Source organism: Rhamphochromis sp. 'chilingali' (genome assembly GCF_963969265.1).
Source record: "Rhamphochromis sp. 'chilingali' genome assembly, chromosome: 14".
Taxonomy (NCBI): Eukaryota; Metazoa; Chordata; class Actinopteri; order Cichliformes; family Cichlidae; genus Rhamphochromis; species Rhamphochromis sp. 'chilingali'.
The window spans coordinates 29313894-29327591 of record NC_137941.1 but is presented as its reverse complement, the minus strand read 5'-3'; the positions used below and the strand labels follow the sequence as shown (position 1 = coordinate 29327591).

General features: G+C 39.3%; 1 protein-coding gene across 1 annotated transcript in view; it reads right to left on the bottom strand.

Moving 5' to 3' along the window:
• Nucleotides 1-213: 213 nt before the first annotated feature.
• The window catches only part of htr2aa (5-hydroxytryptamine (serotonin) receptor 2A-a), a 104972-nt gene continuing 91487 nt past the window's right edge, over nucleotides 214-13698 (bottom strand). The window contains exon 3 of the mRNA XM_080903973.1: nucleotides 214-5913. Within this exon, the coding sequence (XP_080760099.1) occupies nucleotides 5051-5913 (863 nt within the window). The 3' untranslated portion in view covers nucleotides 214-5050. The remainder of the gene's footprint in view (nucleotides 5914-13698) is intronic.

Sequence of the window (13698 nt, the reverse complement as noted above, 5' to 3'; positions counted from 1 at the left end):
GTCAATGGCCACTGAGCCCGGGTGGGTCAAGCATAGGTAACAGATAGATGGATGGACTTGTTCCCACTTTATCTCACCCACTGAAGTCTTAAAGAAAAAAAATGACTCTCTGACATTATCTCCAATTATTCTCTTTACTTTGAATTAAAAACAAGAGCAAACAAACAAAATAGATCCATACAGTTGACATATTAAAGAAATGTGATTGTTACCGTCAAACATCGAATTCCAAAACTGACACTAGTTTATAAAACATAAAAACGTCTCAAAATCAGAGTTACATCTGGATCCAGGTTTGTCTGCATAAGTTTGTCGATGGTCTTTACATCACTGCAACAGTAACAGAATTACACAGACAGCAGCTACTTTAGTGACTCCAGATTTGAAAAAAGTCAAAACCAGGAGTGCTACCACAATGTGTAACACAACAGGCAAACAATATGGTCAAACCACAGAGTCCTTTACACACCATGGCTGCACTTACAAAAAATACAAAGACAGTTGATTCTGAAAACTTTGGCATTTTAGGAAAATTCTCTTTATATATATCCTGGCTTTTATTTTTGATACTTTTGTCCAAAATTCCTAAAACTTTATGAGGATTTTTGCAAAGTGAATGATCACAACATAGTCCAACAGCAGCCTGATCAATCTGACCAAATAAGTACGCAGAGAAAACTTTAATAACTATTATCACAAAATTAAATCCATTTTTTTTATTTGGCCTGATAAAATAAATGACTGTTATATTCCACCTAGCCATCAACTCTGTGTATAGAGAGAGATGGACGATACGTGTTGCATGTATAAAACAATGAAATACAACAGAATACAAAATTATTCCTTCACATGAAATTAAAATGGAACAAAGAGAAAAGTTACTTAGTCAGTGGCTCTAGTCTTACTACACCTCTGCTTCGTTTCTTGTGCCTAAATCATCAACAAAACCTGCTAAACATAACCTAGTTAGAGATACTGTAGGAGGGACATAATTTTGTAAAATACTACCAAGTCTTTCCAAATTAAAATTACATTAAATCTTGTTAAAACAGGTTTTCACCAAAACAAAAGAAAAGAAAAGAAAATATTGAAATTATTACCCAACCTTTCTTTTTTAAACCATAATTAACATCTGAGTACCTACAGTTGATTTTGCACTCTAACCTTAGCAAATAAAAAGAAAACATAATTTCACAATGATTGGGATAGAATCCACAAAACAATTTAAATTAAGACCTGGGTTTAAAACAAACTGAATTTAGTCAGGAATTCATTGTTTCTGTATTATTGTTGGCTTAATTAGCCACTTAGCTATTCTCTCCCACGGGGCCCAAAACTGACAGTTCCAGAGCTCATACTTCTCTTATTTCATTACTGTTGTTTACAAGCAGCCTCGCTGCTCTGATCCTAAATCTTTTATCGGTTCTCTTACATCTGCTGTTGGAAAAACAGGTGAGGCAAACAGTAACTAACCCGGCTACATCCTTTAGTAGAAAAATCATTTCCCTCTTTCAAACAGCAGACCTGACAGTCACTCTGTGTGATATGTAGAACAACAGCTATCACATCTTTAACCTTTTTTTCTTTCTCTGAGCTCCCTTTAACTTTCTTGGTGGATGTGAAGAATTCTACATCAGTATGATATTGCCAGTTCTTCAGAATGGAATGACTTAGAGAAGAAAATTTAAATGAACCAACCAACAAACAAAACGTATTAGCTTGTAAAATTACAAGCCAATACCATTTTGTAACTTTCTATTACAGTCCACTTACAAAAGCCAAGCTAATATTTGGAGGAACTATTAATATTAAACTTTAATAAGTTCAGATACATTCAGCTTTTACTCCCACCTCTGCTTCGGGTTGCCTTTGCTTTCCAGCACTCTTGTTAACCCTGTTCTGCAGCATCTCCTGTTATTTGATTGGTCTCAACAATTTGTCTACAAGGAAAAAAGTTGTTGCTTATGAATGCTGATAACATCAATGTCTCATACAGGTCCCACAACGCTGAGCATGTTTAGCCTAATAACAAATTTATTGTTTCACTGTGGCTTTGTACCACAGAAAAACATCATCCAACACCATATTTCATTTTATTACAACGAAGTGAATTGTACATCTGTGCAGGGGCTTCTAAGAAAATTCAATATCCTCTGTCTTTATAGAGATTTAGTAATCTTTAAAATTAAATTTCAACCACTGAGTATAATGATGCTGTTTTCATATGAGCAGGTATTGATGGTTTTCTAACACTTTAAAAATCACTGGCTGTTTAGTCACAATGCAGAGCAGAACCAGAGAAGCTGTCTGATGCAGAAGATCTGCTCCACAAAGGGGTTAAAATAATGCTTTTCATATGAGGCATAGATAGGTGTCCACAAAACACCTGACATGTTAAACTGCAACTGATTCATTACTTTGATGATGACTTCTCAACTCCAAGGACTTAATTTTTGTTAAACAGCTGTTTTTTCAACATCCTCTCAGTGTATAAAACCACTGAAACAGCAATGTGTTAAAAAAGGTGCATTCTTTTTGCTCTCATTATTCATTGAATCTTTGCCATGACGATGCCATCTGTTTCATCTAGTCTAATTTAAATTGTTGAGTAGGTGTGTGTTTTAACTGCATAACATATGCAACACCATTTATTTAGTCAATGGAGCTTGCAAAGAAAAGCGTCTGGACTTCTTTAAGTTGCTTGAAGACGTTTCACTTCACATCCGAGAAGCTTCTTCAGTTCTAAGGTCAAATGGTGGAGAGTCCCAGATTTAAACCTAGTGGGAGTATCCCCCGCAGAGGGACAAAAGGACCCCCTGATGATCCTCTAATCGCCTGAGCCAAGGTGTGAAACTGGGTGTGGGTCCTAATCAGTCAGGGTTTCGGGTGAGCTCATAGTGAAACCTGGCCCCACCTTATCATGCGAATTCCATTTATTTACTTTCCTTTTGTCCTTTCCTTACACTTGGTTAGTGACTTTTGGTGGGATGTTGGGTGCAGTATTAAAAGACAGTGACTTACTTAAAGGTACCCTGCAAAGATTTTGGCTCATGGTAAAGTAATACATAACTATGTAATACGACACTGATGGTCGTGCTATCAGTGGGAGTTCCCATATTCTAGGTTTTTAACCAGTAGGTGAAATTATTTAGCTCTCACAGTGACTGCTGCTGAGGCTCATTGGGACCTGCACTAACTGAAAAGTTGGGTTCTGCTAATACTGTGTCATTCTGGCCTCTTTGAAACAAGCTCATAAACAGAGTGGGTTTGGTAAGAACTGCTGAACATAACTGGTGTTTGTTTTAAACACAACTCCACAGGGCACCTTAAACTGATTCCTTACTCCTTACATAGTGATGCTTGGTCAGAAACTTCTTCTACTCTAATTCTAATAGTGGGTGCACCATCTTATCTTCATTTTCAGTTGGATTTAAATGGACTAAACACCACAGGATTACTTTTACCTTCAGGCTCATTATTGCCTGATCCATACATTGATGGACTCCGGGTAAACCGTACCAGGTGGCACTTTGCAAAAGCAACATTAAAGGGATATCCAGGGTGTCAAAATCGGAATCCATGTGGTCCAGACCAAACATCACTATGTGATGAGTTAAGGGTGAGACAAGGTTGGTGTGTGCATTCATAGTGCAGACAGTGATTTTTTACAATTTTAGACCAAGCCCATGCAAGTGTCAGGCACTGAGACTGAGTCTGAAACGCCGCTCCAAATATTTCCTGGCAATAAATCCATGGTGCAAGCTCACCTTCATGCACTGTTCCAGCTACTTTCCTCCTTTCACATCCTTCTCCTCATATTAGCAAAAACAGTAAAAAACAAAAAACAAAACACACTAGATAGTATATAAGCATTTTTTTTTTTTTGGAAATGTCATCATAAAAATGCCAGTGTGCACGGATAGTTTGGCTTGAACATAATATAAACTATGACCTTTACAGTGGATACAACTGCACTTAAATACACTTTTTCCTGCCAATCAAATGTCTCCTACTCTGCTGTACTCATCCTGCACCATGTCAGCTTCAGTAATCATCCTCTCATTTGCATATAAAATCTATTTAACCTCAACAGTCATATACATTTATTCACAAATGTGCACAAAATACAAATATAGATTCATTTATGGATTCTCTCTAATTACTGAATGTCTGCCTCAGACATGTTCTTCCTTTTGTTGTTTTCAACATAAAATACAGAAGCAGCAGAAGTTTTTTTTTCGTCCCCTTTTGACAGCTTCATCTGACCTCTGCAAGTGTCTGGAGTTCTGGTGTATTTAGGCTCGTCCTGGTTCTTCCTCCTCCCAACACTATCATCTGATAAGGTGGCAGGAAATCCAGTCTAATCCCCACTGATCCACCCAAAGGTATGATAGAAGGTAGACACCACATGACTGATGCCAGGGAGCTGGCAAAATGAAGGGGCAGCTGAGGTTAGAGCAGCTGAGCATCCATGGAAAATGTAGTTATGTGAACAATGTCTGACTTTTTCACCCTTGTTGTCCAAAGTGTTGTAACAAAATAGAACTGTTTTGTTGGGATGTGCCCAACTGTGTTTCACATCATCCACACGGACGGTACCGTCTTTTCATCTCTCTGATTTGGCTCTCAGACTGGAAGATAACGTTCAAAGATTGTTTGGTGAAAAAAAATTAATTGATATGTTTGTCAAGAGTAATTTTGTCTTTTGCGGCAGTGTACAAAAGATTCTGAAAGAGCAGCGAGCCTGAAGATGGGGATGATGATCTGTGATGCACATGCTTGTTTACAACATTTTTGAGGAGCAATCACAGACCTTGTTCACCTGATCTGTTGATGAAGCTGTGTGAATCTGAGGAAACTGTTGTGGAAATGTTGAGCATTTAAAGGCTTCTTCTGCTTTTTCAGTGACCTCTGTATTTCTGAACCCCTGACTTTGAGGCACATTGTCTTTGGCACTTAAAATCTCAGACCCTACACTGTAACCACAGAGGGGGGAAACTGAAATTGCTTGCACTGGATTGGCCTTTAACCAGGATTTTGTTTCAGTTTCTTACACACAGCTCTCGTCTTTGTCTCCCTGGCTTTTGTTCTGCCTGGATTTTTTCATCTCCTGCCCAGGAGAAGAGAACTCTTTTGCTCCACTGCTACAATGCGCCACTCCATTTCCTAACTTCCCGATGTCTCCCAAAGGTAGCTGGGTGGAGCTGTAAGCCAGTGGGGGGATGGTGTTCACCAGTATAAGCTGAAGAGGTTTCTTCTCTGGCTGGTACTGGCAGCGAACGTATCGCAGAAACGCGGCGCGGTACGTCTTATTGAATAACGTGTAGACCAGTGGGTTGACTGCAGAGGACAAGTAGCCTACCCAGACGAAAACATTCAGCAGACCTCCCATGACTCCCGGGTCACAAACGTCAGGTTCACACACCACCACCAGCACATTGGTGATGAAAAACGGGCACCACATAACCACAAAGAGAAAAAACACCACCCCAAGGACCTTTGAAGCCTTCTGCTCGTTGCTGATCGACTGCATGGTGCGGCGCCCAAAGAGAGAGCCAGATATGCTCCCGCGGGCACCACCCAGCCCGCCGGTGCTCCCTCTGCCTGTGGCGTCACGGCTTATCGATCGCCTGAGGAGTTTCTCGGAGGACAAAGATGTTTGTGGAAAGAAGCTCAAGGTGAAGGTAGTGCTCCATTTGGGCCGTGGGACCAGCTGGTCCAAGCAGAGGGTGGCTTCGTTCTGCAGGGCGTTGATGGTCAGGAAATAGGTGACGACCATGATGGTGAGGGGGATAAAGAAGGCCACGAAGGAGCCGACCAGCACGAAATTGTTATCTGTCAGCAGACAGCTGCCATCTTTGAAGACCTTGGAGTGGTCTCTGAGACCCAGCACAGGAATCGGCATTGAGATCCCTACAGAGAAAGACAACAGCAGAGACATGAGGAGAATATTACAATTAGATAACAACCTCTATGATTCATGTAGATATTAGTGTTTGTGTCTGTACCAGAGGAGATTAGGGTCGGCTGGTGAGAGGAAACCTGGCTTTGTGCAGCAGTGGATGGATTTTCACATGAGTTTAAGTTTTATAGTCATAAATCAAAACTATTATCGGAGCACACTGATTTGCAGGCTTTATCTGTGTAAACAAGCAAAACTTTTTTGGCATAGAGACGCTGAAAAAAGTTCACGTCCCACAGCCCACGGTTTCTATCACTCATTAACAATAAAACAAAGATCCAAGTTACTTAACCTCCTAAGACCCGAACTCTTTCATGGCATGCATTTTAATTTTTTCTTTGCTATTTGGGTTGATTGGGACCTGATGAATGTAAAAACAAAGAATTACCAGATTTTTTGTTTTATTACCTAATTTTTATTTCTGAGACAAATGAGATCCACATATGAGGACATTGGTTTTAAATCTTGATAGAACAGTGGCAGTATAATGTCCTGGTAAGTGGATATCAGGCCCTTGTAGAGAAAAATTAAGTATTTTCATCCAGACATCCAAAAATGTGATGTCCACATATGTGGACGCCAGGTCCTAGGAGGTTAAAGCTCAGCTTTTTTTTCCTTAAGAAAATGACATCCAACTTCACGTCATAGAACTACACCTGTGGTGGCTCCTTGTCTCACTCCAGGACCCTGCCCCACAGTTTGAAACCACTGATTTAGCAGAAGTACTGTATACACACAAACAGTGTGTACATATATTTCACATATATTAAATCAAAGGTTTATGTAGTCAAATAATTGTTTGTTAAGTAAAATATAGACTGAATGTATACCAATCAAACACACTTATTTGACCAGATTCCATTAACTTTAACATTTCACGTTGCAATTATGTAACAAAATTACATGGATTACATTTAAATGTAATCAAATTACTTTAAGTCAGATCTTTGAGCTTAAATATTTCTTTTGAGTGGAGCTCACCAGTCTGCTCTATTTCACCGCACGGACACAACAGTTGGACCGTATCTGTTCCCAAATAAAGGCGTCAAATTTTCCATTAAGTTTGCAGCTAAAACAATTTTTTCCATTTTTCTGTCTGTCACAGTGTGGGAGGAAAGTGCAGGTTTGCCTCCACCTTACTCCTGTGGGCTGAATCTGAGGTTTGACAGTGTTTCCTTCTCCCTCTGTGGCTGACAGTAGCAGTTCACCTTGCATACTTGCCCATTTTATTACCCGATATACATCGGCTTTAAAACGTTTAACGGTGAACTTCCTTTATTGTTTTGGGTTATTTGTTCTTTTTAATTGTCTGCAGGGGCTTTGGCAGTCACACGTTGTGATAAATGTAATAAGAAAATGTCTAAAAAAGGTTTTGGATGATACTAGCAGGAACTGGGTAGAAGGAGATAAACTGAGCAATCTCCCACACGCCATGTTCTCATTACCGGCTCATAACAAATAGAAGGAAAGTGACAGAAAGAAACAGAGCGGGGAGAGGAGGAGGGCGAGATGGTTGGAGATGGACGGGCGCAGCGAAGGTAGACTGAAATTGTTGCTGCACATTAGGAGCAGGAGGGTCAAAGATGGATAATTCTCATTAAGTTTGGCTGGTTTGACAGAAAACTGGTTTCGGTGCTTCACTGTGAAGCTTTGCAGCCCTCATAAAAGAGATATTTACTCCCATCCCAGTCGGCCTTCGTCTTGCTTTATTCTCAAGAGAAAGATGGTGCAGAAATGATCAGCCAGTTAATCAGTTTATTGACAACAGTCATGAATGTATAATTTTGAAACGTGAAACAGAAACACCATGACAACAGTGTTTCTGGAACATAGAGGAACATACAGCTGCCTGCTTCAGGGAGCGTGGGTGGGTGGACTGTCATCCTTCTACTTTAAAAGTATCGATGGTATTGTATTTAAAGCTGCAAATGCTGTAGTACAGTTTCAGAAGGTGCTCTGCATTACAAAACACAACAATGACAACAGCAAAATCAGTAAGATACATCATCTGGGAATTGTATTAAAGCAGTTGTAGTAACTTTGAGCTGTTGCTGGCTCTGTTGGTCCTCTAGAAAGCACAAAGGACTGTAAAAGATTTGGTGACAGTCCAAAGAGCTGTACATATTTCATGAGTGTTTATGTTTTATTTGTGTAAAATCTGAAATGAAAAAAAAAATCTGTTTTTACAGCTGCTTCAGATACTAAAGTTTGTTTGTTTTTTGACTGAACAGCTTTGAAGATCTTTGAAGAGTGTGCAGTCTAATAGGCAGCTTTAGAGGTTGTGATAACCTGAGCGTGATTATGATGATAATACAACAGGACGTTGTGCCTTTTTGCAGCCTTTTTGTCTCTTTCCACCTGGACTTTACTATGATGCTTTTGATTCCTTGTTTTGAACTTTTGAACTTGTTACAATGTAATGTTGAAATTCTTGCAACGTCACTAAAACAACACTAAAACACTAAAAACAAAAGCTGACCAGTTATTTGGAAATATACTGTGGTGTAGTATTATCATCAGTGACAACGATGAGGCCGCCTACAGGGAGGAGGTGGATCGTCTGGCTGAGTGGTGTGACAGAAACAACCTGCTGCTTAACACCGAGAAGACCAAGGAGCTCATCGTGGACTACAGGAGGAATGCTGACCCACATCCACCCATCCACATTAAGGGGACGGCTGTGGAGCGTGTGAGCAGCTTCAAGTTCCTGGGAGTCCACATCTCCGAGGATCTCACCTGGACGACCAACTGCTCCAAGCTGGTCAAGAAGGCTCACCAGCGCCTCTTCTTCTTGAGGACTCTGAGGAAGAACCACCTGTCCTCAGACATCCTGGAGAACTTCTATCGTTGCCATAGTGAGAGAGCATCCTGACCAACTGTATAACAGTCTGGTACGGGAACTGCTCTGCCTCGGACCGGAAGGCGTTGCAGAGGGTCGTGAAAACTGCCCAGCGCATCGCCGGAGCACCACTTCCTGCCATAAAAGACATCTACAGGAAGCGGTGTCTGAAAAGGGCTGGGAAAATCATCAAAGACCCCAGTCACCCATCACATGGACTCTTCACCCTCCTGCCCTCTGGGAGGCGCTACAGGAGCCTCCGGACTAAGACCACCAGGTACCGGAACAGCTTCTTCCCCACAGCTGTCAGACTCCTGAACTCTGCCTCCTGACATCTGACCCACGTTAAACTCATAGACAGAACATACACACACCCACAATGGACAACTGTACCCTCAAACGCACAATAATAACATGGACTGAACCACCACTCACAACCACTAGCACTTTATATAGCCTCTGTAGAAATTATCTACACCCTCACTTATCTTAACTGCACTACTGTATAGCTCTGTAATAATCATTCTGTACATATGATAATTTTTAACCCTACAACTGTTTACAACTTGCACAGTTCCCATTTCTGTATAACAGTATATCTCAGATTCTGTAAAGTTATTTATTTCATATTCTGTATAGTTTTTCATATTTATATCCTGTTCATAGCCTGTACATACCTATAGTTATAGAATATTCACAACATACTTCATACCGTGTACATTATAACATACCATAATAGACCCATTTCTGTAATATATTTACATATCTATATTATTGCTAATATATATTGTAATATACCTATATCACTAAAGCACTTCTGGATGGATGCAAACTGCATTTCGTTGCCCTGTACCTGTGCATGTGCAATGACAATAAAGTTGAATTCTATTCTATTCTATTCTATTCTATATAATCAAATAAAGTTACTCATGTCCAGGTATTAACAAATTAATACCCATTATCCATTGCCTACTCCCATAAAAGTTTGGTTAATGAAAGTAAAGTAAGTAAGTAAATCTTGCTTCCATTATCTCACTTTTACTTCTCTACAAACATCTTAAAGTACGTTTAAAAAGAATGAAGACTATCTATATAAAATATGATATTGTTCTCTTAAAAGGAGTTTTGGACTCTCGTCATGTCTTATTGTGGTTGATTTTGATCTCTTTGCCATTTAATCTCTTCATATAATTTTTATGTAGTTTAGGTTGAGTTTGTCAGAGTCTTTAACTTTTGGTCATTTCTGGCATGTCTTATTGCTTGATTAACCTTCTAATGAGAAACATTAAAGATGGATTTTACCCAGAGCCGCCCTGACACTTTGGGCCCAAGACTCTTACGTAGCAGGCCTGTCCCTCCGTGACAAATGCAAACTCAGACACGCTCACAATGTTTGATTGAGAGCTGAAGAGTGCTTTTAGACTCGAGGCTCACAGACAAGCATGATATGGCATCTGCTGTGCCGTTATTAAACTCCATGGTGATAACATTCGGGCTAAATGTCGATGTGCTATCAAGCTCCTCATTACAAAATTACGTTTTGTAGGTGAGTAGAGGCTGTCTGCTGTGGATATGTGGCTTTGTATGTTTTTAAAAAGCAGGTGATTAGGCACAGACGTATTTTTCATCATTACTGTGGAGCGGTTAGGCAGCTGACGGACTGAAGGTGTCAAAGAAAAAGAAACACTCAAAAACAGAGCTGGATTCAAAGAGAAAGGAAATATCATTAGTAACTTTAAATTGCTGTCTGCTTCATATCCAGCCGATCAAACGTTATTTGTCGAGGTGACGGTGATACAAGTCCCTGGATTAATTTTGTTCTTCAGATAAGTCCCTCAAGCATCCATCACACAGAATCACAGAAATCAAAAGCTAGTTGTTGTTTTTTGTGTTTTTTGGCCTCCTTCTCTTGTCCCTGATGGAAAACTCAACACTGAGGACATGAAACAAATCGGTCAGGAAATAATATATCAGAGGTGGAAAAGAAGATGAAAGACGATCAAGTGGGAGAAAACAGAGGGGAGGGAGACACAAAGGAGATGAAGAAGAAGAGAGAGATGATGGAGAATGCTTCAGTCTGGAAGTATAAATCAAGACATTTAGGAGAATCAGTGCAGCCTGAAATCTGATTGGAAAATGCTTCAAACAGCTGGTTTGTGCTTAGAACTCTGAAAGCAAAAAAACGATGACTATAAGCTTTTTATTGTACTGCATTCATCTGATAAAAGCAGTGATTTCTTTTAGTTCTCTGTACCTGCTTTAACTGCGAGGTGTGGAGGTGGAATGAGCTGTTAGATTAAGGAACAGGGGACTATTTTTCCTGCCAAGAAACAACTTTGCTTAGATGTGCATTAGAATTTATATGGGCCTACATAACTGATAAAAAGATTTTATAAGAAATTTGTCACTGGGGATTAGGAAACTGAGATCTGTAGAAATAGAAAGACACAAAGAAGCTTACAGGAAACTTGCTTGGGGCACTTTCTTACGTGTTGTTATATTGTATAATATCTGTTTGGTGCAAATACACACAAAAAAGGAAAAATCATCAATTTACCAACGAAGAAGAGGGATTTAGGAAGCAGCGTGAACAGACTGCAAATACAGAAAAGACAAAATAGCACAAAATTAAAAAAAAAAAAATCAGTTTTTTCATTGCTTGAATTATTCCCATTAATAGCTGCTTACATAATATGAACATCATTATATGAATTAACAGATGCAGCCGCTTAAAATGGCTCATCCCTGACAGGACAATGATGGATGCCTGATGTAGTCCTGACCGATTACCGGCTGATAGATGAGCGTAATATCAATTTAAAAACCACCACTAAATAACAGGAAGGAAAACCTTAATATTTATGGAAGTCACATAGTAGTAGACTGCATTTATTGTAAACAACAATTTAGGCTCAATAAAAAATGAAGTTCTACCAGTCTCAGAAATAAACTCCACATCTGGTTTGGGATCTATGAGGAGGCTTGTGTGCAAGAATATTATTTTTCTGTATTTAATTTACTTTTAAATTGTATCTATGAATGAGGAACTGTTTACTGGAAATAGTTTTGGTGATTTGCAGAGTAAAATGGTAAATGGCCTGTATTTGTATAGCACTTTTCTAATCCCTAAGGACCCCGAAGCGCTTTACACAACCAGTCATCCACCCATTCACACACTGGTGATGGCAAGCTACATTGTAGCCACAGCCACCCTGGGGCGCACTGACAGAGGCGAGTAAATGTCTGAATGGTCAAACTAACTGTAAAGTTTTATCCATTTGATTTAAGGGTTTTTAAAAAAAAATATTTTAATGGGTGTAGAGGTTCACAATGAAAGCTATTGCAGAATGTGAAATTCATTTCAGTTTTATTTATATAGCATCAAATCAAAACTGTGGCCTCAATGCTTTATGTTATTAGGCAAAGACACCGTACAATAATACAGAGAAAATCATCTATAGCTGACAATCCAAGTCAAAGGTTTTTTGAAGAATGCGGCATTTCTTGGTTACACTCTGCAGTTGAGTGAAAGGGGTGTGTTTATAGTGGAAAGCAGATACGCCCCAAGGAATGAAGGGGAGAATCCCTGTTGGCTGACTGTTGGCTAACCTCTGGTTAAAGCCGGCAACTTTGAATGGCAGTATCTATTGTTGATGAGACGTCAAAAGGACCACAGATGAAACTACAGGAATACTACAATCAGAACTGAAAGAGCTGAAGAAATGTAGCAGATTTACAACCATTTAATAACTTGCATGCGTTTTATCTCTATTATTTGATACCAGATGTTCCACAAACTTGTGTTGTAGGATAATATATTTTGAATTATGATAGCATATTTATCTTCACTCAATGCTTGGGTAAATTTACAAGGATAAGCTCTAACTCCAGTCAACATGCAGCTGTTTTTGAAACACCTGCTTGTTCATCTAAGTAGGGAATCATAAGATAAGATAAGACTTTATTGATCCTACGATGTAGAAATTTTTGCATTGAAAAACAAATTAAGTGCAGTGCATACAATCCTGCAGATGCAGGTCAGGAGCTGCAGTCTATGTTCATATCATGAGAATGTAGAGAATGTGATCTGAGTGAACTCGGTGAATTTTCTACTGTTTTTGTGTGTTTACAAAGCAGTCCATAGAGCTGCAGTTCTACAGATGGAAAAAACTTTTGTTAGTTTTCTGTCTGGAGCTGAAAGAAAGGCTACTGTAGCACACATTCAGCCTCGACGCAAATGGGCTACTAAGGAAGATATTGGGTTTCTCTTCTCTTGTGAAAATGATCAACCTTCAGAGAGCTGAATTCAAAGACACTCACACAACCTTTTTACTGCTGGTTTCTTTGATCTGTGAGTCTTGATTTGTTTGCCATAGAGGTTTGCAGATGTGTCGTCCGTTTGAGCTGTTTGTGTCTGTTTTTGGCTAAAGTGCTGCTATGAGATGATTCAAATGGAGAAAATCCAGTGCTCTGCTCTATCAGAGCCACTGAGGATATAGTGATGAATATGAAATCAGTGATTCATCACTGGTGATAGTCAAAGCCATGAGTAGTATCAGTAGTCATTACCACATGAGTACTCATGGGCCAGACCTCACCCATCTTTATACTTGACCTTAATTTTGGTCTGAAATACACAGTTAAAATAGATTTTGATCACACTATCCACAATAGAGTCAAAAGTACTTTAATGTGTAGTTTTACTGTAGGCATGAACATACACTCACACATTCAAATCAAAAGCACATGACATTTCTTTCCTTTGTTATTTTGGACTTCTTACGAAATTTTCTTCAGTTTGAGAAATTTCAAGAAAGTTGTGATCCTGAAGTTAACCCAGAACCAACTAGTTCAATAAATGCTGTTTCTGGGCCAAAGAAGAAGATCAGGTTCTCAA